The sequence below is a fragment of the Chrysemys picta genome, chromosome 3 (assembly GCF_011386835.1).
Source record: "Chrysemys picta bellii isolate R12L10 chromosome 3, ASM1138683v2, whole genome shotgun sequence".
NCBI lineage: Eukaryota > Metazoa > Chordata > Testudines > Emydidae > Chrysemys > Chrysemys picta.
The window spans coordinates 148,145,936-148,172,710 of NC_088793.1; the positions used below are offsets into that span (position 1 = coordinate 148,145,936).

A 26,775-nucleotide genomic window follows, 5' to 3' on the forward strand; every position below is an offset into this window, starting at 1 on the left:
ATTGGGAAGCCGCAGGGAGTGTGCGGAACTCATCCTCCCAGCATGCTCTGCGCCTTTTACAGGCCTACCTGAAGCGGCCTCCGAGCACGTGGCACCGATGCACCCGGCCGCTCCGGAGCGGGGGGAGCGAGCTCGGCTTGCACCAGCTGGTGGCCAAGTAACAGTCTGGAGCACAGGTGGCTTTTCTGGGGAGGTTGGTGGCGGGGGTGGAGTGTTACATAAACCCCAGTTAGGGTGACCAGACAGCAAGTGTGAAAAATCGGGACAGGTGGTGTGTGTGTGGGGGGGGTAATAGAAACCTATATAAGAAAAAGACCCAAAAATTGGGACTGTCCCTATAAAATCGGGACATCTGGTCACCCTAACCCCAGTTACTTGCCCATTTCCTTTTTGTCTTCAGTGACAGTTCCCCTTAGGTTTGCCAACTGTGTAAGCACACAAACCACAGGTGCTGCTCCTGCACAGAGTTCCCGGCCAATGAGAGCTGTGGAGTTGGTGCTGAGGGCACGGGCAGCGCACAGAGACTCCCCCCTGTCTCCCACCAGGGGCCACAGTATGTGCTATGGCACTGACCCCTGCCTGCAACCTATGGGAGCAGTAACTGGCCCTAACTTGAGTCTACGCAGCAGCCTGCAACAACAGTCCCGGGCTGGGGGACTGGCGCACAGAGCAATAGATGGACGGGGTGGGCTCGCCGCTGAAGGCGGTGGCAGCCGGTGTGAGTCCTGAGCACGCGCAGAATAGAGTCTGCCCCTTAGAGTTACGGCTCTGGCATCGATTGACTGGGCTGCTGCGCTCGCGCAGGCGCTGTGGGTTTGGTGCCATCTTTGTTGTGGGTGACGGAGGCAAGCGAGCGTCCTGCCGCCCGGAGTTGGATGGTGCCATCGTCCCCTTTAGCGATTGCTCCTGCCTGCTGCCAAGGCCGGACGGTGCAGGCGGGATGGCGGAGCGCGGCGGCCCCTCGCCCGCGGGGGGCTCCGGCCGGACCTGGTGCCTCAGGCGAGTGGGGATGAGCGGCCAGTGGCTCCTGCTGGAGAGCGGCAGCGAGGTGAGGCGGCGGGTGGGACTTGTAGGGCATGGGGCTGGTGGCGGGGAGGTGATGAGCGGGGGGAAGGGGGGCTGGTGGCGGGGGAGGGACGGGGGGTGGGACCTGTAGGGCAGGGGGCTGGTGGCGGGGGGGAAGGAGGCGGGGAGGTGATGAGCGGGGGGAAGGGGGGCTGGTGGCAGGGGAGGGACGGGGGGTGGGACCTGTAGGGCAGGGGGCTGGTGGCGGGGGGGGAAGGGGGCGGGGAGGTGATGAGCGGGGGGGGGGCTGGTGGCGGGGAGGCGATGAGCGGGGGGGGGGCTGGTGGCGGGGAGGCGATGAGCGGGGGTTGGGGGCCTGGTGGCAGGGGAGGGACGGGGGGTGGGACCTGTAGGGCAGGGGGCTGGTGGGGGGGGGGAGGAATAATAGATTATCGGGGTTGGAAGAGACCTCAGGAGGTCATCTAGTCCAACTCCCTGCTCAAAGCAGGACCAATCCCAGACAGATTTTTGCCCCAGATCCCTAAATGTCCCCTTCAAGGATTGAACTCACAACCCTGGATTTAGCGGTGAGGGATGAACAGGGGGAAGGGGTCTGTAGGCTGGTGGTGTGGGAGGTAATGAGTGGGGGGGGGAAGGGGTCGGGGGGGGGGGGCTGGTGCAGGGGAGGGGTGGGGAGGTGATGAGCAGGGTGAGATGGCTGGTGGTGGGGGAGGGGCGGGGAGGTGATGAGCAGGGGGAAGGGGTTGGGGCGGGGGAGGAGTGGTGAGGAATGAGTAGGGGGGAAGGGGTCTGTGGGCTGGTGGCGGGGAGGTGATGGGGGGATGGGATTGGGGTGGCAGGGAGGTGATGGGGGGGAAGGGGTCGGGGGTGGCGGGGGAGGGGGCAGTGAGGTGATGGGGGGTTGAGGGCTCCCTGGTGTTTCTCATGTGCCCCAAAGCCACTGTTGAAATGGGGCCCTGAGCCCTGCAGACCAGTGATTCTCAAATATCCAGACTACTGTACCCATTGCAGGAGTCTGATTTGTCTTGCGTTCCCCCAAGTTTCACCTCACTGAAAAACTACTTGCTTACAGAATCAGACATAAAAATACAAAAGTGTCACAGCACACTATTACTGAAAAATTGCATACTTTCTCATTTTTACCATATAATTATGAAATAAATAGACTGGAATTTAAATATTGTACTTACATTTCAGGCAGTATAAACAAGTCATTGTGTGAAATTTTATGTTGTACTGATTTCGCTAATGCTTTTTGTATAGCCTGTTGTAAAACTAGACAAACATCTAGATGAGCTGATGTACCCCTAGGGGTATGCGTATCCCTGGTTGAGAACCACTGCTTTAGATGAGGCAGCAGCCCTTAGTATGGGGTGAGGGTTGGTTGGTTTCCATTCCAGTCCTTGTCTTTTTGGGGGGGGGGAGGGGAGGTGCCAAGGTCTAGTGGGCAGGGCTGAGTGCAAGCTTCTCCCACTCTCTGCAGGAAACCAGCCCTGCTTTACAGATGGAGGATCTCTTTGCTGACTAGGGCAGTGTGTGGAAATCTTGGCAGAGTGGGTGGCAGCTTCCTCAGAGTTGCTTGTATAATAGTCCTCTGAATGAGTGAAAGTCTTCTCCAGAGGTGTTACAGGTCCTGCCAGGTGTTAGAGTCCTAGCAGAGAGTTTGTGACCTTTTGTTGCCTCTTGGACATAGAAAAGGCCTAAAATGCTTGTGGGTGGTGATGGAGGGGAAGCGAAATTTTTTTTCTTCAGAGGTTCAGGGAACTGGAGTGGGGGCTTTCTCAATCTTTAATTGAAGGAACAGGGTGCTGAAATTCTGACAGATTCCTTCCACCCTGCTGTTTACCAGATATATTTTAAACAGAATGGAACAAAAAAAAACAAAATAAGGCTATAAGCAGTGAGTTAATTTTCCCTCTCAATACTAGAAAATCATGATTAACAAGACATGAATTTCTAATGTAAGAAACGGGTGAGAATTCTCTTTAAAAATTAGTCTTTCTGATCTGTACCTTACAGAAGCTAAAAAGGGTACAGTAACTCCTCACTTAACATTGTAGTTATGTTCCTGAAAAATGCGACTTTAAGCAAAACGACGTTAAGCGAATCCAATTTCCCCATAAGAATTAATGTAAATGAGGGGGTTAGGTTCCAGGGAAATTTTTTTCACCAGACAAAATACTGTATTTTTTTATATATATATACATACACACACACACACAGTATAAGTTTTAAACAAACAATTTAATATTGGTACACAGTGATGATGATTGTGAAGCTTGGTTGAGGTGGAGGAGTCAGAGGGTGGGATATTTACCTTACTGCAAAATGAACTAGCAATTGGCTGAGCCCTCAAGGGTTAACTCTCTCTCTACACAAGGCAGCAGGAATGGAGGGAGATATGCACATTTCCCTTAAGTACACTGCCTTGTTAATTAGATCAGCTTGCTGGCAGCTGCTGCAAGCTCCCTCCATCCTGAGCCCTGGTGTGTCCCCCTTGCTCCATGGAAGATGGGATAAGCGGGGTGCAGGAGAACGGGGGAGGGGGACACCCTGACATTAGCCCCCCTCTTCCTTCCCTCCCCCCTGCACAGCAAGCAGGAGTCTCAGGGAGCAGCTCCAAGGCAGAGGGCAGGAGCAGCACATGGCAGTGGGGAGAGGGACACATCTGAACTGCAGGCAGCTGCTGCACAGGGAACTTAGGGGGAGCTGATAGGGGGCTGCTGGTCCACACTGGTTTCAAGCCCCCACCAGCTAGCTGCAATGGGCTGCTCTTCCTGCAAGCAGTAGACAAAGCAGGCGGCTGCCAAAGACATTAGAAGGGACCATTGCACAACTTTAAATGAGCATGTTCCCTAATTGATCAGCAACGAAACAACGTTAACCAGGATGACTTTAAGTGAGGAGTTACTGTACAATCATCAGAAATGACTAAATACGAAGTAGGTGCCGGTTGAGTAATTTATGTGTGGAGTAGTATTCAAGGGATTGAAAATGACATAACCAATACTGATGTATGCATGTGTAAGTTTTCACTTCCTTGAAGATCATGTGACTTTCTGCATAATTCTGGATTGTTCGGTAAATATGTGAAATGCCGTTCTTTCATAGATTCCAAGACCAGAAGGGACCATTGTAATCTAGTCTGATCTCCTGTATAACACAGGCCATAGAACTTCCCCAAAATAATTCTCCCCTCCCCTATTTGAGAACCTCTGTGGTAGACTGAAGAGCCTATTATTAAATATTTGTTTTCCATGTAGGTACTTACAGACTGTAATCAAGTCACCCATTTACGTTCTCTTTGTTAAGCTAAATAGATTGAGCTCCTTGAGTCTATCACTATAAGGAATCCTTTAATCATTCTCATGTTTCTTCTGAATCCTTTCCAATTTATCAACATCCTTCTTGAATTGTGGACACCAGAATTGGACACGTATTCCAGCAGCAGTCATACCAGTGTCAAATATAGAGGTAAAATAACCTCTACTCCTTCCTGAGATTCCCTTGTTTATGCGTCAAAGGATCACTTTAGCTCTTTTGGCCACAGCGTTGCACTGAGAGCACATGTTCAGCTGATTATCCACCCTGACCCACAAATATTTTTGAGAATCACACTTCCCAGGATGAGGTCCCCCATGCTGTTAGTACTCGGCTCTCTGAGCTGTGGCGCAAACCTATGACCTACATCGTTTGTTCCTAGATGTATACCTTTACGTTTAGCTGTATTAAAACACATATTGTTTGCTTGTGTGCAGTTTACCAATCAATCCAGATTGCTCTGAATCAGTGGCCTGTCCGCTCCCCCCATTTTTAGTGTCATCTGCAAACTTTATCAATGATGATTTTGTGTTTCTTCCAGGTCATTGATAAAAATGTTAAATAGCATAGGGCCAAGAAACAATCCCTGTGGAACCCCACTAGAAACACCTGTTCAATGGTGATTCTCCATTTACAATTACATTTTGAGACCTATCTGCCAACTTTTAATCCCTTTAATGTCTGCCATATTTATTTTACATTGTTCTAGTTTTTTAATCAAAATGTCATTTGTTACCAAGTCAAAGGTAGCATCATTGATGTACTGTACTTAATCTTGCTGCCTTTGCTATTAATTATTGGGCCACAATGGCATTTTTCATTTCTCAGTATGAACTTTCAAGTTGCATTGATGCCTGGCTTTCAGCTATGCCATACTCTTCAGGTAAATAATGACTCCTGTGAGAGTCACAGGGTTTGGAGGAAATAACTAAACTGTTCAAATGCTCTGTTAAATTGACTTAGAGATTGAACAATTAAAAACTTCAGCGTCTCCCAGGTTAGAGGAACCACAACTCCTGCTCTCCCTATTCACCAAGAAAATTCTCCTCTAAGTGAGCCTTCAATGTCTGAACCTCCGGCTCAGTTAGAGATTCTAGCTGTCTCAAGTAAGATTGGAGAGTCATACTGCTATACATCAATGTCTCTGTAGAGTCTTGAGCAACCTGAAGGACTTTATGCAGCTAAAGCTTCTAAGATCGCTCACTACAGTTCTGAACAAAGAAAATGTGAGGCTGCTAGCATCATTTTTTCTGAAGCCTTCATCAGAGACTTTTTACTAAGTATTCTAGCCAGAAGAGGTTTGGTTGTTGGAGTATTCTGTTAAAGGAGATTTATCAGTTAAATGGACACAAATGTTCCCCACTCCTAAAACACCATTGTGCTTCAGGCTTTTTCAAGGTTTCCCCTAGCTTTTGACTCTTGGATTTAAACGTGAAGTTATGTCACATTCAGTAAAAGTTATAAATAGTAGCTATGTGTGTGTGGTTAGTGTTTAACTTACTACTTTGAACCCCAGTAGAAACTACTGTACAAAGCAAATTCATCCCATGTGTTTATTTGACTGTATTTAAAACCAAAGCAGATAGATCACTTTTTCTGTATTTGTTGCTAATGGTGGCTATTACTGTTTTTATCTTTAGGTAACTATAGGCCGAGGATTTGGTCTCGCCTACCAGCTGGTCTCAAAAACCTGCCCACTGATGATCTCTCGTTACCACTGTGTTTTCAAGCAGAATGCACAAGGCCAGTGGACAGTTACAGACAACAAGGTACTGAGATTGAAGGCGTTTTAATTGCACTGAGAGATATTTAAGATGACTTCCCATTTGGGAGCTGTGTCTGAGTAGCTGTGGGGTCATAGTTTTAGGAAGTACATGTAACTTTGAGTCATGCTGTAATATAGTCTAACTTGGGTAAAAGACCTATGGGAACATGTGCTTCTAGTTGTGCACCCTGAATCTGGAACTTCATCCTAGCTGAGACCCAGGATGCTGAGTCAGGTTTATTCATGTTTGACTACAAGGGATACTTCCTGCTTTTAGCTTCTTCTCTTTAATAGAGCACTTTGATGCTATCAGATAGTGAAATGCTGTGGGGAGTATTGGTCCTGAGAGCCTGTCTGTGAACTTTGTATTGCTGTGCAAAGAATAACTATGAAGGCTGACATTCTTAAAAAGGATAGTGCTCTTGCAATGTTAATTAAATGACAAACTAGTGCCAGTTATTGTAGTGGCACAACTATAATTGCATTTTAATAAATTAAAGTTGGAGATGGTTTTCTGATCATGAAACTGGCTTTTGATTCCATTGGTTGACATGAAACACTGCTTAATCATTTGGCTAGAGTAAAGAATTGAGATCCAAGTACTAAAACGCCTTCTATTTCATTTGCTGACAATGGCAAGATGCTTGTCCCCTTTGATTCAAGTCCCTTTCCCCATGCTTTCCTTCAGGCTGGAAAATTATTAAAGTCAGGAAGCTGAGTGAAAACCAGTTAGATGTAACATTCAGAATGTTCTATAGTACAAGGTGACTTATAAAGGATTCAGTTGTAAGGCCAAGAATAGGTGGAGGGACTAGAAGACATACAATGAGTGTTCTTAAAATCTCAACCTTGTTTGTTTTGACGCATCAAAAACGAAGTCCATAGCCAAGACTCTAAATACTTTTTATTTTTAACATGAAAAACAAAGTAAAACCAGAAAATAACCAATCTCCCATCTACAAATACTAGCTCCAAGAATCCCTCCCTCCCTGAGAGTCAGGAAAAGAGATGGGCTCTACAGCATGCCCTAATAGTCAACTGATTCCAGTTATTTTGGAGGTGAAATGCAGTGAGAGGAGTGAATTTTAAATGGAAAGATCCCTCATGCCCTATCCGCAGGCCTCTGTCTCCTGCACACAGCCCCAAGTAGCTGCAGTGTTGTAGTTGGAATAGAAGATCAGTTACTACAATCATTGCAGAGTGACGTGTGCTTACATGCACCCACTGGAGACAGTAAGGAAGAGGAGATGTTTTCAGATTAAATGAAAACTCTCTTCCCCTGCCCCCAAAAAATATAATCATGTGTTCATATGCACCTTCTCACCATTTTAGTTGTAGTTCACCTTCCTCAGATGTAAATTTCACACTTTTCTTGGAAGGAAAAATAGAGACTAGAAATAGGCCAGATCCCTATAAAAGTAAACTTAAAAATAAAAGGTATTATTTTTTTCTTTCCTGTACTTGAGACCTCCTGTTTTTACATTTGCTGTTTAAAATTCTTCTGGGTGAACAATGTGTTGTCTGTGATGGCAGCTCTACCTCTGTTCTTTTTGTCCACAAAGGCAAGGAAGTACACGGTGAAGGATCAAAGCTCCAGTTCCTTTTCTGGGGCTAGGGCAACTGAGAGCTTCTAGGTGATCTGGATGTTGAGGTTGTATATCTAACTGCATCATGATGCATCACTTTGTTCTCTCTCAATAGTTTCTCAGTCATAAGGCATTCTTTAAGTATGCTCATTCCATTTCTGAGAGTGTTGAAATGGTTGTAGCTGGTTTGTAGTAGATTAGAGTGGAAAAGGCCTTGCTGAGTCCTGCAGTCAGTTGCCTTGAAATTAGGGTTACCATCCATCCGTATTTCCCCAGACACGTCCGGCTTTTGCGTCTCTAAGTAGCCGTCTGGGAGGAATTGGTAACAAGGTTAAAATGTCCGGGGTTTTTTTCTCCCTCGCCTCCCTCCCTCCCTTCCATGCAGAGTGCGGCTGCTGATTGGGCGGCTGGGCCGATTGAGCCGCTCCCATTGGCCTCCAGCAGCCAGAGCCCTCCCCTGCTCCCCCCTCCCTCTGTCTGCAGCCCTGTGTAACACACAAACCGACCCACCAGGGAGCGTGTTTTGCCTACACGTGGAGCCAGAATGGTAAGGGGAGTCCGGGGGGGGCAGTCAGGGAGCGGGGGAGTGTTGGATGGGTCCCCGGCCTCCATCTGCCACCCCCCTCTGCGCGTTCCTTCCCCACCCCCCATGGGCTCCCCTTCCCTGCCTGCCTCTCCCTTGCCTGCTTGTACTGCCAGAGCCAGCAGCAACTGCTGTCTGCTGCCCCCTGGTCCTAGCGTCCCCCATCCACTAATGGGAAGACAGGCTGCCCTTACCCTGCCCTTCCACCCTAGCCCTGAGCCTCTCCAATGCCCCAAACCCCTCATCCCCAGCCCTCATCCCCCCGCACCCTAATCCTCTGCCCCAGCCCTGAGCCCCCTCCTGCATCATGAACCCCTCATCCTCAGACCCACAGCCCTCACCCCTCCATCCCCTCCTATCCCCAAACTCCCTCCCAAACCCCCTCCCCCTTCCCACACACCCCCTGCCCTCAAACTCCCTCCCAAAGCCTGCACCCCCTCCCTTTGCACCGCCTCCCACCCACAAACTCCATCCCAGAGCCTGCACCCCTCACCCCCTCCTGCACACCCACCCCTTGCCCCAGCCCAGAGCCTGCACCCCAATCCCCAGCCCAGGACCTGCACCCCAGACCTCCTCCTCCCACCCAACCCCCCTCCCAGAGCCTTAGGCAGGTGGGGGGTGGGTGGGTTCTGGGCACCACCAAAATTTCTGCCACCCATGCGAGTGGATAAGGGTTGGGGCAGTCAGGGGACAGGTAGGGTCCTAGGGGGGCAGTTAGGGAGGGGGGTTCTCAGCAGGGGGTAGTCAGGGGACAAGAAGCAGGGAGGGGTTAGGGTTCTGAGGGGGGCAGTCAGGGGGTGGGAAGTGGGAGGGAGTGGGGTGGGGGCAGGGCTAGGGTGGGGCTCCCCCCAATGTCCTCTTTTTTGATTGTGGAAATATGGTAACCCTACTTGAAATATTTGTACAATACTGCACAACTGATCTCCAAAGTTTCCTACAAGTTGGGGCTGGAAGAGACTTTCTAAATCTGTGCTGTCCAATGTTTCTGGGGAGTACCAGTCATCCACAGCAATACCATTGGCTATACCAACCTCTCTTTCATTGGGGCAACAGAGTTCCTTATTAAGCTAGGGATAGAGGTGTCTACCATATTAGTCACATAAGTCTGAAGTTCTAGTCCTGAAGTATATAGCAGTAGTTGGAAACCATTGTGCTAAGTCATCAAGTGTAACCCCTTGCTGCACCTGCTGCATACTATTCCCTCAAGCTTGTTATATTTCTTTGGGATACTTCCATTGCTGATGACCCTACAGTCTGTACTGAGCACAGTTCAATTGGGAGAGCAATATAGCAATGCACAGACCATCCAGTAAGTTTTTAGAGAGAGTTGGGGACAACTTCCTGGTACAAGTGCTGGAGGAACAAACTAGGGGCAGTGCTCCTCTTGACCTGCTGCTTATAAACAGGGAAGAATTGGTAGGGGAAGTAGAAGTGGGTGGCAACCTAGGCAGCAGTGACCATGAGATGGTTGAGCTCAAGATCCTGACAAAAGGAAGAAAGGAGAGTCGCAAAATACAGACCCTGGACTTCAGAAAATCAGACTTTGACTCCCTTAGGGAACTGGATCCCCCGGGAGGCTAATATGAGAGGGAAAGGAGTCCAGGAGAGCTGATTGTATTTTAAAGAAGCCTTATTGAGGGGGCAGGAACAAACCATCCCGATGTGCAGAAAACAGCAAATATGGCAGGCGACCAGCTTGGCTTAACAGTGAAAGCTTCAGTGAACTTAAACACAAAAAGGAAGTTTACAAGAATTGGAAATTTGGACAGATGATTAGGGAGGAGTATAAAAATATTGCTAGAGAATGCAGGGGTGTAATCAGGAAGGCCAAAACACAATTGAAGTTGCAGCTAGCAAGTAACAAGAAGGGATTCTACAGGTATGTTAGCAACAAGAAGGTGGTCAGGGAAAGTGTGGGACCCTTACTGAATGCGGGAGGCAACCTAGTGACAGATGATGTGTAAAAAAACGAAGTACTCAATGCTTTTTTTGCCTCGGTCTTTGCAGACAAGGTCAGCTCCCAGACTGCTGCACTGGGCAGCACAGTATAGGGAGGAGGTGAGCAGCTCTCTGTGGTGAAAGAACAAGTTAAGGACTATTTAGAAAAGCTGGACATGCACAAGTCCATCGGGCCGGATGCAATGCATCCAAGGGTGCTGAGGGAGTTGGCTGATATGATTGCAGAGCCATTGGCCATTATCTTTGAAAATTCGTAGTGAGCGGGGGAGGTCCTGGACAATTGGGACAAGGCAAATATAGTGCCCATCTTTAAAAAAGGGAAGAAGGAGAACCCGAGGAACTACAGAACAGTTAGCCTCACTTCAGTCCCCAGCAAAATCATGGAGCAGGTCCTCAGGGAATCCATTTTGAAACACTTGGAGGAGAGGAAGGTGATCAGGAACAGTCAACATCAATTTACCAAGGGCAAGTCATGCCTGACCAACCTGATTACCTTCTATGATGAGATAACTGGCTCTGTGGATATGGGGAAAGCAGTGAATGTGATATATCTTGTAGCAAAGCTTTTGATACGGTCTCACACAGTATTCTTGCCAGCAAGTTAAAGAAGTATGGATTGGATGAATGGACTATAAGGTGGATAGAAAGCTGGCTAGATTGTCGGGCTCAATGGCTCGATGTCTAGTTGGCAGCCGGTATCAAGCGGCATGCCCCGGGGTCGGTCCTGGGGCTGGTTTTGTTCAACATCTTTATTAATGATCTGGATGATGGTATGAATTGCACCATCAGCAAGTTTGCAGATGACACTAAGCTGGGGGGACAGGTAGATACGCTGGAGGGTAGGGATAGGGTCCAGAGTGACCTAGACAAATTGGAGGATTGGGCCAAAAGAAATCTGATGAGGTTCAACAAGGACAAGTGCAGAGTCCTGCACCGCTACAGGCTGGGGATCGACTGGCTAAGCAGCAGTTCTGCAGAAAAGGACGGGGGGATTACAGTGGACGAGAAGCTGGATGTGAGTCAGCAGTGTGCCCTTGTTGCCAAGAAGCCAATGGCATATTGGTTTGTATTAGTAGGAGCATTGCCAGCAGATCAACGGAAATGATTATTCCCCTCTATTCGGCACTGGTGAGGCCACACCTGGAGTATTGTGTACAGTTTTGGTCCCCCCCACTATAGAAGGGATGTGAACAAATTGGAGAGAATCCAGCGGAGGACAACAAAAAATGATTCAGGGGCTGGGGCACATGACTTACAAGGAGAGGCTGAAGGAACTGGGTTTATTTAGTCTGCAGAAGAGAAGAGTGAGGGGGGTATTTGATAGCAGCCTTCAACTACCTGAAGGGGGGTTCCAAAGAGGATTGAGCTCGGCTGTTCTCAGTGGTGGGAGATGACAGAACAAGGAGCAATGGTCTCAAGTTGCAGTGGGGGAGGTCTAGGTTGGATATTAGGAAAATCTATTTCACTAGGAGGGTGATGAAGCACTGGAGTGGGTTACCTAGGGAGGTGGTGGAATCTCTATCCTTAAAGGTTTTTAAGGCCCAGCCTGACAAAGCCCTGGCTGGGATGATTTAGTTGGTGGTTGGTCCTTCTTTGAGCAGGGTACTAGATGACCTCCTGAGGTCTCTTCCAACCTTAATATTCTATGATTATTGTTAGGAAGCTTTTCCTCATAGCCCTCTTTTCAGTATATAACCATTGCTACATTTTATACATCTTCTGGTATGTCTTCTCCTTCCTTTTGTGTTTCTCTACATTTGTACAGAGCTGGTTTACATTTTCCCCTCTGCTTTCTTTTTGTATAAATTTAGTCCCTTTATCCTCTTTTCTTTGTAGCCTGTTTTTGAACTCTTGGTGACATGCCTAAATAAGTATTCTTGACAAATCATACCAGTGTCTCATTGATCTCTCTGTTGCAGAGTCTTTCCTAGGGGCTAGCTCAAGCATTTCCCATTAAGCTTCAGACCATTGTTTCTTCTTTAAACCACCATAGGCCATCATAAACAGTTCCTTCCTTTTTTTCCATGTGGTTGCCTAAATCAATTTTATTCTTAAGAGTCGTAGAAGGAAATCCTTACTGGTGGTATAACTAAATCAATCTCTCTCTCTGTCTCTCTCACACACACACACAGGAACGACACTGACTCAGTTGTTTGGGTAGTGCAAAAGCTAGTTAGGCAATTTGTTGAATTGTCTTTGCACTATTCTTTCTGAAAAGGTAGGCTGTGTTTGCAGCAACCAAAAATACCTTGTGGAGGAGTTCACTTAAATGTACATTGATAAGTTTTTTGCTGATTTCTGTTTGTTTTCAGAGTCTAAATGGTGTTTGGTTGAATAAGGAACGGCTTGATCCATTAAAGGCCTATCCAATAGGTGAAGGAGACCATATTCAACTAGGAGTGCCTTTGGATAACAAAGAGACTGCTGAATATGAATATGAAGTGATTAAGGAAGAATGGGAGAAAGTTAGTCCATTTTTAGCCCCGAGGAATGACCAACTGATGGGGAAACCTAAGGGTGCAAGAACTAAACGTAAACTTAGTTTGGAGGAATCAGAGGCATCTGGAGCAGAAGGCCCTTCAAATTCCAGATCTAAAAGGGACAGAGTGTCCTGCGATAGTGAACCTTTGGGTAGATCATGTGGGAGGGCAGAATTGGCCAAACAGCCAACAGAAAACATGGATGTCAAGCTACCTTCTCCTGGACCAAGCATGGAGGAGGATAAAGCTACAGTATATTGTAATCCTATGAACTTTGAGAAAGCTGTATCTCTTAGCCATAAGGACCAGAAAGCCTCTAGTCTGGCACAGTCTTGGACTGGTTTGGAAATGCTGAGGAAAACCCTGGGAAATATAATGAAGCTGAAAGTCAAGGTGGAGGAGAAGCAGACAGCTGTTTTGAGTGTGAAGAAGAGCAGGAAGTCTGGCCAAAAAGAGATCAGAGTGATGGAGCAGGAGCTGCGGGAATTGCAGGACCAGCTGTGCACTGAACAGGAACATCAGCAGCAGAGGGTGGAACAGCTGGAGAGGACATTCTATGAGGAGCAGCAGCAGCTTCTGGAGGTATGCGCATTTGTATAGACATTATCATCCATTCCAGAAGTATGCCACTTCCAAACATACAGACCTAGAGAATGGATAGAAAAAAGAGGGGCTAAACTAGGCAAGAGATTAGTAATGGGGTTTAACCTCAAAGGCAGGTTCAGCACAAATTGATAGTAAAAGCATTGTTGCCATCTGAAAGCTGAATGGTCTGTGGGAAATGAATATTGTTTCTGTGTTCTCCCTTGTGGTTGTAGAGAGGACGAGGACTGAATGGGTCGTTGAGACTGAACTTCTCTTCTACCTCTAGACATAGGTTACCAGGTCCAGACGGAGTTGAATTGGAAGCCCTTTCCCATTCAAGCAGGAGAATCAGTGGGCACTACTACTTCCAGTGATCCAGATTGTCTAATGAATAAAATGCAGGAAGGGCCATTTCCTTACTTGTAACTAGGGTTTCCTTCACAAAGCGCTCAATCTGGAAACCTTACAGGCCTGTACACATTGATACGGATAAGTAACTAGCTGTCAGATTTAAAAAAAAAAAGTTCAGTTCTCTGTCTCTCTGTTCTTGAGTTTAACAAGTATGTTTGAAAGCAAGAGAGAATCCAACTGAAAGTGGATTGGTCATTCTGCCTAGTAATTGGGAACAGCCAAGAAAACCTATTGGTCCAGATAATTGAACACTCAATTGTAGAAACCTTGCGTACAGGAAGAGAGATTCTCTCTCTCTGCCCATACTGGAGGAGGGATCCAAAGCAGCAGTGGGAGTTGTCTACAGTAGTGTGGCAGGTTAATCTCTTTAGATGTGTTCCCAAATGGAGTTCAAACATTTCTGTTTCCGCACTCACAGCCTGTTACTTCCCTTTCTCTGCCTTGTGAACATTCTAGTCCCATTAAAGCTAAAATAACTTGGAGATGTTTCAGATATTTAATATTCAGGGATATTGTCCACCAAGAGTTATAATGTGTAAGTTTAGATGGCTCTGATCATTCAAGAGCCCGGGAAGCACTGAAGGTGAGATATTTCTTAGGTTTGCTTTACACTGGCGACACTTCCTTAATTTATCAGTTTCTAACATGAGAGAATACGGGGTTCTCTTTCTCCCTGTTCCTCTAGCCCCATCAGCAGACTGCAGGCCAAAGCCAGACTGCCAGACACTTAAGAATGGACCCCGACATCTTTTTATTTACTTATCTTTTGTTTATTATTATTTTTTTCTCTGGAGTCTGGACCTTGAATATATCTTGACAAAAATAATCGACTAGCTGTTCCTGACCTCTTTATATTGCTTAGTTTGGTTCCATAATTGTTTTTCTTCCCCCAGCAAAACTCTCCCTTTGTGTCTTATTTTTTCAGGGAGTGAAGAAGCAGCAAGGGGAAGAGAATTTGAAGGAGCAACTGGCCCAGGTTCTGCAGGAGGTAACTTACTACAGAGCTAGGCGTGATCCAGCTGTGTAATGTGGGGAATGCCTAAACTTTGCCTGCTATTCTGGCAACTGGCCGGGAGCCGAGGACTGTCCCTCAAGAACAGATTGCAACTGCTTTTCATCTGTGTGATACAGGTGACAAGTTCCACACTCCATGATAATTGGCAAACAGAAATACTGTGGAAAAAATACACTAAAATCCAAATACAACCTAAAAGCTTTAGGTAGCTGTAATGATAGAAGGGAGCTTAAAGGGGAGGGGCGCATGCCTGCAGGGCTGTGGAGTTCAAAACAATGAGCAGAGCAGTCATTGTGGGACACCACCAGAGGCCAATCACAGCCATAAAAGCAATCAAGGCATTCACACTGGCACTATAGCGCTAAAGCCTCAGTGCGAAAAGCCTTATGGCTCTCCTAGGGCTGGTTTTATTACAGCACTGCAACTGAGCGGTTTGGGCGCAAAAAGTGGTTTGCAGTGTGTGCACCTCTGCTGTTTCAGTGCCAAAAGCTGCCTTTTGGCAAAAAAAAACTTGCCAGTGTAGACCAGGCCTCAGTGTCTACACTACAGCCTTGCTCCTGCCGATGTAAGTGTCCTACTACACTGAGGCCTTGTCTACACTACAAAGTTTTGTTGGCATATGCTGTGGTTTAATTAAAGCGGTGTAACATTTGCCGACAAAACTTTGCAGTGTAGACAAGGCCTGACAAAATAACCCCTATGCCTCCATGGAGATGGAGTTATGTTGGTGTATTTAGGGTGACGCAGTGTCATTGTAGACCCTGGGTTCTTTCTATCTGCTGTTGGCTGTTGTTCTTGTCAACTACAGCTCCAATTGACAAGAAAGCAGCTCCCGGCTCCCCAGCTGGGCTGCTGCCGGGTTTCTGCTCCCGGATGGGCTGCCACCTGGGCTCCCCACTGGGAGACCTGCTGCTCCTCTTTCCCCTTCCCCACCCCCCATGTGTCCTGGCTCCCCACTGGGAGCATGGCAGCTGGACTGGGTGTGGATCTCCCTGCTGGAGGCAAGAAGTCCTGGGTGGCTGCCCCCCAACATGGAGATCAGATGCCCCTGGGGACAGCTGGGCTCCTGGTGAGGAGCTGTGTGGAGCTGAGGATGCTGGTTATTAGCCCCACCTCCCCTCACTGCCCCTCTTCAGTTGCTGGAAGAGCTCCTGGGGAGGATGCGCACCACCAACAGAAGAAGGGTAGTGTGGACATCAGCCACCGCAGTAATTACTGTGATGGCTGTAAGTTGACCTACCATAGGTCGATTTAAAATTGTAGTGTAGACATGCCCTGAGAGTGTCACAGCTAAATACAAGATAGAACAGATAGTTTACCATTGATACGCAAACTAGACACAATCAGCTCAGGATTAAATAAGGACTGGGAATGGCTGAGCCATTACAAACATTGAATCTATCTCCCCTTGTAAGTATGCTCACACTTCTTATCAAACTGTCTGTACTGGGCTAGCTTGATTATCACTTCAAAAGTTTTTTTTCTCTTACTTAATTGGCCTCTCAGAGTTGGTAAGACAACTCCCACCTGTTTATGCTCTCTGTATGTGTGTATATATATCTCCTCAATATATGTTCCATTCTATATGCATCCGAAGAAGTGGGCTGTAGTCCACGAAAGCTTATGCTCTAATAAATTTGTTAGTCTCTAAGGTGCCACAAGTACTCCTGTTCTTTTTGCGGATACAGACTAACAGGGCTGCTACTCTGAAATTTACCATAAGTAGTTAGCGCATATTTGATGGGACCATTCAAGGTGAAGTGGCCCATTAACACCCCTTTAGTCATAGGACAAAAAGTGAGATTAATGGGTTACAGATTGTTGTAATAAAGTCCAGTGTCTTTATTAAGACCATGATTTTTAGTATCAAGCAAAGTTAGGAATTTACGCTCCCAGGCTTGTTTTTTGAAAGTGTTGTGGAGGTTTCCTTGGAGGATGAGGACTGATAGGTCAGATATAGAGTGATCGCTTTGTGATATGGTGTGTTTTGTCTTTTATCATTTTCCTGTGTGAGTTCTTTCAAGAGCATAGTGATTGTCTGATTTCATCCACCTAGTTGTTGTTGGGGCAGTTAGTGCACTGGATGAGGTACACCACATGTTGTGATGGGCATGTGTAGGACTCAAGGATCTTGAAAGGTGTATTGTCGGGAGGGGGTGAGGGGGGGTGTTGATCATTGTAGTAGCGGAGATATGTCTGTAGGTTTTCCATCTGTTGTTCTGGCAGGGTCTGGTGCCGCTTTGAGTTGGTGCATCCTGATCTCTGGGGAGCTTGCTTCTGATGATGAGCTTGGAGAGACTGGGGGGTTCAGGAAAGAATTCTTTCAGGATGGGGTCCCCATCGAGTATGGGTTGTAGTTGTTTGATACCCCATATGGGGTTCATTGTGGGGTGGTAGGTGACAACTAGAGTGCGGTTGGAGGGGGTTTTATTTCTGTATTAAAGCAGATTTTCTCTGGGTATTTGGGTGGCCAGTTCATGGTCTTAAGAAAGACACTGGATTTATGGTGTATTACAACAATCTGTAACCCACTAACCCCACTTTTTGTTCTATGACTAAAGGGGTGTTATCAGGCCACTTCACCTTGAATGGGCCCTTAGAATATGTGCTAACTACTTATACTAAACTACCGTATCTGTTCATCTTGTATTTAGCGGTGATACTCGTGGCACTGATACAGCTGTGTCGCTTTAGTGCTTTAATGAAGATGCTTTACGCTAGGTCCCCAAACTGTGGGATGTGCCCCCATTCGGGGGGGGGGGGGGGCATGGCTGGGGCTGGGGAGGGAGCGCCACCCAGCTCCACTCCTGGCCCTGGCCCCAGCTGCCAGGCCCACACTGGGGCCAGGGCTCCAGCTGCTGGCCCTGCACCCAGGGTCCTTGCTGCTTGCCCCGCCCAAGGCTGTGCTCCCGTCCCCACCCCCTGCTGTGGCACCAGGCTCCACCCTCTTACCCTTGTCTGTGTCGTCGTCCCCCCTCCCCCACCCCCAGCCGTGGCCCTGCTCCTGGCCCTGGGAGGATGTGTTGGGGGGGGGGGAGGTAAAAAGTTTGGGGACCACTGCTCTATGCCAACAGGAGAGCTCCTGGCATAGTTAATCCACCTTCCTGAGAGTCAGTAGCCGTGTTGACGGGAGAACTTCTCCTGCGCTATCTAGATGTGGGGTTAGGTCAGTATTACTACGTCGCTCAGGGGAGTGGTTTTTTCACAATCTTCAGTGACCTAGTTATACTGAAATAGGTCTGTAGAGTAGACCAGTCCTCAGTATCTTTTCAAGACTCTGAAAAAAAGCTCTGTGTAGCTCAAAAGCTTGTTTTTCTCACCAACAGAAATTGGTCCAATAAAAGATATTAACTCATCTACATTCTAATTAGTCATTTGTTAAGAAAGACTAGAGGGCATGTACTCCTAGAAATGAAATAACAAATACATTGATTTTGCATAAAATGTTGAACTTATATAAGGGTTTCAGATTTATCAAATACTTCCCTCATTCATCCTGAGTGTGCTCTACATTCAGAATCTCATGTAGCCCAGACTTAGTATTCAGCTTTTTAGCAAGAGGCTGAAGATGAAAGCTTCCTTGCTTCTGACTGACTTGTCCTTTGTAACTAGCATATGTGTTAGAAAGTCACTTCTGTGAGTTTCAGCTTGAAACTAAAACTCTTCCTTTCAGTCAGCTTTTGGGAGCTTATGAAACATGCCATGTCTGTGGTGAAATTAGCCAGGTACAATGGTGATGGTGCCAGTACAATACTTAAATCTGTTATCTCGATATTTAGATGTCAGACTTCAAAGAACATAAATCAGTTTCCATCCTGCTTAATTCTAATTTAACTACACCTCTACCCTGATATAACGTGACCTGATATAACACGAATTCGGATAGAACGCGGTAAAGCAGTGCTCTGGGGGGGGGGGAGGGGCTGCGCACTCTGGTGGATCAAAGCCAGTTCGATATAATGCAGTTTCACCTATAACGCTGTAAGATTTTTTGGCTCCCGAGGACAGCGTTATATCAAGGTAGAGGTGTAGTACAAAAAATTCGGACAGTGGGCCTGGAGTCCATGCAGCTGGACATACTCAGTAGGAATATCCCAGGTTAAGTAGAAAGAGTCCTCTTGGGTTTCAGGTTTATTTATATTTTTTTCTAGCCTGACCAAAATAAAGGAACTTTGTTCATCTGTTTTTTGTGTTTAAATACTAAAGTAAATTAATGTGAATGGGACAGCTCTTGTGTCTCCATTGCTCCTTGTCCTGGGGTCTAAGCAGGCAGCACCATCTGCTCCTTCCTGAAAGGAGTCCAGATTTTTTGTTAGGCTCAGAGCCTAGTCTACACTAGAAGCGCTACTTCGGCGCAGCTGCAGTGCGTCTGGTGAAGATGCTGTTTGCCGACGGGAGAGCTCTCCTATCAGCATAACAACGCCACCTTTGCGACAGGTGGTAGCTATATCGGTGGGAAAAGCTCTCCGGCCAGCATAGCGCTATCCATACCAGCTCTTGGGGTGTGGATTATTCACATCCCTGAGCGACATAAGTTATACAGAAGTAAGTGTTAGTGTAGACAAGGCCTGAGTTATGGATAAGAAGCTAACTAGGGCTATCCCGGTTACCCTCAGCCCAAGGAGACACTCCCACTGGGAGCTGGAAAACCCTGGAACCTCTTGGGATTTAACCCCCAAATTCCTATGCCACTACCTGGTATAGTGAGGCACAACTCTGGGGTATGATTTATATCTCCCCAGAGATGTATGTATTACATAAGGGTATTGCCCTTTTTAACTGTGAGTCTGTTTGCTTAGTGCTTGAGTTTTTTCCTGTTGTGCGTTACTGTGTGGCATACATTTTACTTGCTTATAGAAGACTGATCCTTCTGGTTCCTCATCTAAAGAAGTAATTGGAGTCCTTAAATCCCTAGGAGTTGGGCTCATGTTGCATTGATTCAGTAAAAAAATGGCAAAAATCAATGAGTGAGTAGGATGGTAGGGAGCATGTACGTTTCATTGGGGCAAGTTATGAGAATCTCTCTTGATTTATATTTTCACAGCATCGTGCCCTGATGGATGAGCTGAGCCGTAATAAGAAGGATTTTGAAGAGATAATTCAAGCTAAGAATAAAGAGTTGGAAGAGACTAAGGTACTGAACAGAAATTGATTTTTCTGTTCTGTTCATTAGAGCAGCACAATTTGCTGCCATGGAGGAAACAGGTTGTTCAGTACTTTCCTCAAAGCTTCCTATTGCCTGGAGCAATGGAAATCTTGTATATTGAGGAGGTGACTGGCTTGCTTTCCAGATGGCAGGGACAAGATGTCTTGCTTGGACAGTCCCCTATATGGAGTGGCACTGTGAATAGGCATTAGTGGAGGATGCTCAAACTCAAAGAGAGAGTGCAGAGCAAAGGAACATGGCACAATGTGCAGGAGCAGTGGCCCAATCTTCCCTCCCTCAAAAAAAGCCCTACCAGACTGAGTGAGTTTGAAAGCTAGTGTTTTACTTTCTGTTAAAGTTCATATAATTAAAACTGCAACGATTTCTATCTGGGACTGAAAAGAGCAAAGGAATTGACTGAAACAAGGCATGTCTCCTGCACTAGGGCATGATGGAAAGCAATCGAGAGAGCTCCCTATTGTGCCTACTCTAGGAGGACATGGCATCTCCCATCTTTGGCTGCATTTCCTTTGACTTTCAGTTCTTTCACAACCTTAGGATTGTTTTAAATGTAGCTTCGGTTGTGACTTTCTCCATTTTACTTAGGAAGTAGACCAGATGCCTAGTATACCTTGGTGACTAGCAACCTGTTACATTTCACTCCACGAGAGCAAGGAAGCATCTTAAATTCCCAGGCTTTACTTATTTTGTTGCACTCCTCCATTTGAACCATTTTGGCTGAACAGATACACCGCTACCTCGATATCACACGACCCGATATAACACAAATTCGGATATAACGCGGTAAAGCAGTGCTCCGGGGAGGGGGGGGGGGGCTGCGCACTCCGGTGGATCAAAGCAAGTTCAATATAACGTGGTTTCACCTATAACGCGGTAAGATTTTTTGGCTCCCGAGGACAGCATTATATTGAGGTAGAGGTGTACTTTCTATTCCTGCTGCTACAATAGTTCTTCAGACCTTAGATCTTTTATGCCGAGTTCATCCTGCGGTGAATTTTTGCTTCTAGGAAATATCCTTTAAGTAGTTAGGAAAGATCTGGAAGATATTCTGGAAAGGCTGACTCAGCTTGCACCTTCTTCACCAAAGTAGGACATCAGTCGTTGAAACTATGTATTGTAACAACTATCTCTGCACTGGCTGGGATTGTTCTCTGTACTGCTGTGGTTGCTGATTTGAAACCCCTGTCTTCTCCTTTCCATATAGAAAGAATGCAGACCTGAGACAAGAAAACCCTGGGATTGTGTGCTATATCCATCTCTTTCCTCCACTGCTCCTCCACCCCTTATTTGGTAAACCCTTTGCTCCTCAGCAGGTGACCATGTGTGTCTTCCTTACAGGAGGAGAAGGAGAAGGCGAGAGCGCAAAAGGAGGAGGTTTTGAGTCAGATGAATGATGTACTGGAGAATGAGCTGCAGTGCACAATCTGCTCTGAACACTTCATTGAGGTACAGTGACTGACATGGCTTTGTTTGGAAGGGAAAGGATTTAAGAAGCTTTTATTTTTGAAAGTCAAAGCAGTGTTTTTTTTTTTTTTTTTTTTTTTTTTAAGTTTCTTCTCTTTAGATCTAGGAAATTATTCACACTGACCAAAATTTTTGTGTTTTGCTCCCCTTACTGAATATTGTCACTGTCTATTGTCAGTTACACGTACAGAATTACATTGAATTAACTGGGGTTGCATAGCTATAAATAAGGGTAGAATTTGACTCCCCTTCAGTAATCCTAGAAGGGACACTCAACTCAGATTAGGCCTGAAATGTCGGCTATTAAAGTATGAATAGAAATGTTTATTTTAGTTTAAACGAGTCATTTAGAAATTCCTTCGTAGCAGTGGAAACCTGAACACAATGGCCTTGTTCTAGTGTCTGAGAATCAGAAAATTAAACTCCATCTAGTTTCACTATGGAGTGGTGCCTCAGGAAATATGCTTTAAATTGGAAGCATGGTCTAGTGTTTAAGGCTCGGGACTGGAATTTTGAAGTTCTTGGTTCTCTTCCCGAGTGTGCCACAGATTTGCTGTAATCTTGGGTAAGTTTCTTCACTTACCAGTTTTTCAATCTGAAAAATAGGGATAATCTCTATGTATCTTGGCTTGTGAGGCTTGATTGTTTCATAAGTACTGTGTGATCCTTGGACAGCAGGTACTGAAGAAGGGCACTGTAATATTTTCTCTAAGAGGAAATGCCCATGTGATGTTTTGCTAGTTTCACAGGAATTTTTTATCCCAATCTCAGTGCTCTGATGGTATTCTTCCTCCTGACCTTTGCAGGCTGTCACTCTGAACTGTGCACACAGCTTCTGCTCCTACTGCATCAATGAATGGATGAAACGTAAAGTGGAGTGTCCCATCTGCAGGCGGGAGATACAATCCAAGACGCGCTCTCTGGTTCTGGACAACTGCATTGACAGGATGGTAGAAAACTTGAACTTGGAGATGAAGGAGCACCGCCTGGCTCTCATCCGAGAGCGCAAAGGTGAGAGGTGGGTGGATGAGGTGTGAGAAATGCAGTCTTTGTCTCCGTGTCCTCAACAGAACTTTCTTTGGCATCTGTATACCACAGGAATGCACTAGAAATGCACAGAGTCCTGGGAATGAACCTTTATTCCTGTATGAGGTTAAAGCTGTGTCAGTATTTCCAATAGATTTTTCAGAGGTTAGGATGGGAAACGGTTTAGAATACGTTACATAGCCAGATTGTTGCATTGTAAAATATTTTGGGCAACTTTCTAGAGACTATATCGTATGAACCCTACAAACCAGGGAAGTGGGAAGACTTCACTATTAGAGGCCAAGCAGTATTAGTTTATTTGGAGATATTTTTAATAAACTATCATTGCTCAGAGCAGGTCTTGAAAAATCTACCAAGTGACTTCTAGACAGTGGATTAAACCTACTGGCTATAGATCAATATGAAAGCTGAGTGGTGGGAGGGCTGGTTGGCAAGTTCCATGGGCAACATGCCAGCGAGAAGCTTGGCACCAGAACACAGTTGCTAGATATTGTTTTCTAATCTGCTTTTTTAGAGGGGTAATTTATAGTTGGCATTGGGTGGGAGACCACTGAAGATAACTGGAGTGCTGCATGTAGTGTTGCTCATTCAGCAGGTTGCTCACTCTTCCCTCTGAGTGAATATTGAATTTAGTGCCTCAGCATGACTGAGGCACAAAACCATGGTCCTGTCCACTTGTCATTAAAACAAGAGTAGTAAGGGTGTGAAGCTGATATCCTGACACAATTCCAATGTGGGTAACACCATTCTACATCCCTGTTCCAAATCTGTTTCTAGAGCACCCACCACTACTATCTAGGTGCTGAAATACAGAATTTATTCTCCACTGCTCTTCCTAAAAACGGTTGTTTCTGTGTGCTATTAAATCACTACTTGGTTCCCTTTTAGAGGAGGGTGCATGATCCCTTTTATGTATAATGTGTACAGCTCTTTGGGATCCATCCTAACGAAAGGTGCTTTTGAAATATTTCAGATCCTCCTTGGTGAAACAGAATGACATCACTAAACATTGTCAATGCTAACCTGAAAAAAACCACCTTTAGCCAAATCAGTCTGATTCCCTCAGAAAATGCTGCACTGCTCAGAGGCTTTCCAGCACTGCTTCATGGATTGCTTTCATCTCTGCAGAACTGACTCTGCTCAGGTGTAATATCCTAATATGCACATCTGTAGAGTACACCAAAGCAGCATTGAAGTGTCTTGTCGTGGAGTTAATGTGACCAGATGAAATGGTGTCTTTATGGGAATCCACTTCATTCTCACATACAGGAAATCAGTGGTTCTCAAACATTTTATCCTCTCAGGATTTTATCCACCTTCATGTGAGCCCGATACACTGTTTAACTATTAATAGAATACTAAGGCAAAGAAAGCTTTATAATAGCCTTTATTTTGACACATTTCAGTGAGATGGATGAGCTTGTTTCTATGCAGTGGTGGAAAGATTGGCTGAAACTGGAATGAGCTCCAGTTATACGTGGATTCCAGAAGGGAACTGGCTGGGAGACAGGCTCAACAGGGAATGGTTAGTTATATTCCAATAGCACCTAAGAACTCCAGTCAAAGATTAGGGCCTCTGCAAACAAGTAACAGCAGACAGTCCCTGCCCCAGCAGGCTCTTAGTTTCCAGAGGCTTGAATGGAGCCCTTGTTGTCTTCCAAAGTCTTTTGCTCCTTGATGCCCCTCTTTGACTTTGTTCATTTTCACCCTCCCTACTGATAAGGCTCTGAGGTAGCCAGCTGCTGCAATCTCCTCTGGCGACTCCACATTGATTGGTACCAACAAGGGAGCATTTGGTTGGGTGCCAACAGGGAGAGCATTAACAAGAGGTGAAGAGAATGTCTCCTTGCCCTCAGTGCTATTCCTGCAGCCCTGTTGGAACTGGAATAAGCATACAAGAAATCAAAGAAAATCCCATTCATGTTGTTTTTTCAAGATTATAAATACAAAAGACAAGCCCCACCCAGATGGTCTCCAGACCTACAGCTTGAAAAACTTGCTGTAAAGCGTACAGTGTGGCAGTCAGAGGAGGTACTAAAGTTTCAAAGAGAATTCTAGCAATTAGCCCTGCCTGTAATCTAGCCACCAGCTAACTACAGTATCTGTGTATGTTTTGAATGCAGAGAAACAGGATGTCTTAGTGAACCCAGCCACGGACAGTGAGAGCAGTATCATTTCTTCTATCTATTCCATCTTGTCGATGAGCAGTTATGACAGTGATGACTTTGAGGAGGACTCTGACTACGAGAATATCTATGATATCTATGGCATCTGAAAACCCATATCGCAGATTGGATTGCCTGTGAGCCATGCAGAATCAACCTAAGTGTGCTTGGATCTACTGCCATCAGAGGTGAATGGATTGGATGTTTGGAAAAATAGGTGTTGAACAGCCTGGAAGTCGAGCTGCAGACGAAGAGTGCTTATCAGAGCACTGTTTTTGTTTTTAAATGAATGTATAATTTCTTGCCCTCTAAAGCATCCAAACTGGAATTGTGGGGGTAACTAATGCTTGTCATGCTAAGTACATTTACATACAAACTTTGATTTCCACGATCACTTGTGACCTGATCAGTAGAATAACGTCCTGGTTTCCCTGCATGCACCGCTGCTTGTCTGCTGGGTTGAATTATACCTATTCAAATGTTTGTCCGTTTCCTTTATTTCAGCTAGTGGAGAGAATGGATAGCTATTTGAGCAGGCCTGCCATTCCACCCAGCAGATAGCAGAGGTACACCTAACACACCAGTACAGTGCCAGTTTAAGATGGGTTTTCCTTGTGTGATTTTACATGACAGCTTGACTCATGCTTGTCTTTATGTCATTAACACTTGGCTGACAGTACCTGTACCGCCCTTCAGTCCCAGTGTGCTCAGTTCATTGTAGGTTGGGGTGCTGGGTCTCTGGCTGCTCTACTGATGTGACTTATTTTCTGTTAGGTAGAGATGGAGAAGATACAATTACCCAAGTGTCAGCCCGAACCAGTGCTGTACTCGTTGCTCACAAAGCATCTTAGTCGTTCTCTTTCCAGGCCTTTTCCTGCTTAAAGGAGATGGGAAATGAGCACATCTAAGAACAATAACTTAAAAAACCTAGTCAGTCCCTGCCAGAAGCGGAGAGAACGTTTCTCTCTTCAGAAGTACTATTGCTATTTGAGTTAATGGAATGTCCTGTTGGCCTGGTGGGGAGGTAGCATCAGGGGCAAAACACAAGGCAAGAAGGGGGAAAGTACTGTATCTACATATTTTTACTGTTTACAAAATGTTGCTGTTCAGCTGGGACATAATACTAGCCTTGCAGCAAAGAAAATCCTCACTGAGGGGTCGGTGAACAAATCTTGCCTCGTTTTTGCAAGCGCCTGACTGTGAAGCTCTGTTTTCATTGGCCTATATACTTGAGTTAGTTTTGTTAGCTGAAAGGTACCGTTTGATTGTGTGAGAGAGAAAAACACAATCATCTGTAGTAGTATTTCTCTATCCATGTGTATGTATTTACCCGTTTCTGTGTTTCTCCTGCTTCTAAGGAGAGAAATGTGAACCATTTCCGCTGTTCTGCCTGCCACACCCAGGGACACAAATTTCATTCTGCTAATTACTTTTGACTTTAATGATAAAAATGGGTCCTGATCTCATTTTTATAGATCTGGTTGCTTAACGTTAAAAACATTTTCCCTTCTGATAGTCATAGCAGCCTCAGCATTTTACTGTTTTTATGAAGTTATTCCAAAAGACTCGTGCATTCAGGGATTTGTATGACAAATCACACAGACCATTTTGCCCTGCATTTGTTGGGGCAGATAAGCCAACAATTTAATATAGGTGGAACACACAGCACCCTAACCCTGGGGATGTAGTATTTCTTAATTTAAACTATCCTGTGCTAAAGAAAGGACTCATTTCAAGAATGTGTGAAGAGTGATGCCATTCCACAAGGCGAGTGTGTCCTCCTGACATGATTTATGTGATCAGGACTGTAACAGGGACAAAATGTCTGGTCTAGAAACTAAGGTGCAGGTAACTGTCACCCTCCTTAAACTTCAATATAAAGTTTCTCTCCTGCTGTGGAGGAGCCAACACTACCTTGAGGTTTCTTGCTCTCCTGTGCTTTTGACATTCAATTCCTACATGTATATTCTCTTTAGAAGTGCTAGTCACTTGGGGTGGGGAGTGTCAATAGAGGATTGAGAATGGTTGACACTAACCCAGGTCTCTCTGTGGAAGAGATCCGTTTCCATCTAGCATAGGATAAGCTCTTTGGAGCTCAAGGATTACAGATTTCTTCTATCAGATGTATTTTGCCATGTTGCTGTATTATTTTTTCTGCCTGTTTTATTTTTACTAAATATATTTATTTTGCTTCTTTGCTA

General features: G+C 45.8%; 1 protein-coding gene across 18 annotated transcripts; it reads left to right on the forward strand.

Moving 5' to 3' along the window:
- The first annotated feature begins 10 nt into the window (after positions 1 to 10).
- On the forward strand, positions 11 to 26,775 carry RNF8 (ring finger protein 8). Of its 18 annotated transcripts, none has more exons than XM_065589259.1 (10): positions 14 to 176; positions 898 to 1,048; positions 4,453 to 4,500; positions 5,988 to 6,116; positions 12,553 to 13,302; positions 14,642 to 14,704; positions 19,776 to 19,865; positions 21,237 to 21,344; positions 22,169 to 22,373; positions 24,533 to 26,775. In XM_065589259.1, the coding sequence occupies exons 2-10, from the start codon at positions 941 to 943 to the stop codon at positions 24,682 to 24,684; spliced, it is 1,653 nt and encodes a 550-aa protein (XP_065445331.1). In that variant the 5' UTR covers positions 14 to 176; positions 898 to 940; the 3' UTR covers positions 24,685 to 26,775. The 18 variants fall into 18 exon arrangements, 8 of the variants coding, with proteins under 8 accessions (XP_023967003.2, XP_065445331.1, XP_042704421.2 ...); XR_010599834.1 differs by lacking the exon at positions 14 to 176 and adding an exon at positions 23,383 to 24,440 and having other exon boundaries at positions 276 to 1,048; positions 21,103 to 21,344; XR_010599827.1 differs by lacking the exon at positions 14 to 176 and adding an exon at positions 23,383 to 24,440 and having other exon boundaries at positions 285 to 1,048; positions 22,169 to 22,380.

Bases quoted from the DNA above. Each gene is read 5' to 3' on its own strand.
- RNF8 (XM_042848484.2), top strand. From the start codon at position 677: ATGGACGGGGTGGGCTCGCCGCTGAAGGCGGTGGCAGCCGGTGTGAGT. The intron at 13,303-14,641 runs GTATGCGCATTT...TTATTTTTTCAG, and splicing joins AGCAGCAGCAGCTTCTGGAG to GGAGTGAAGAAGCAGCAAGG. The intron at 22,374-24,532 runs GTGAGAGGTGGG...TTTTGAATGCAG, and splicing joins TCTCATCCGAGAGCGCAAAG to AGAAACAGGATGTCTTAGTG.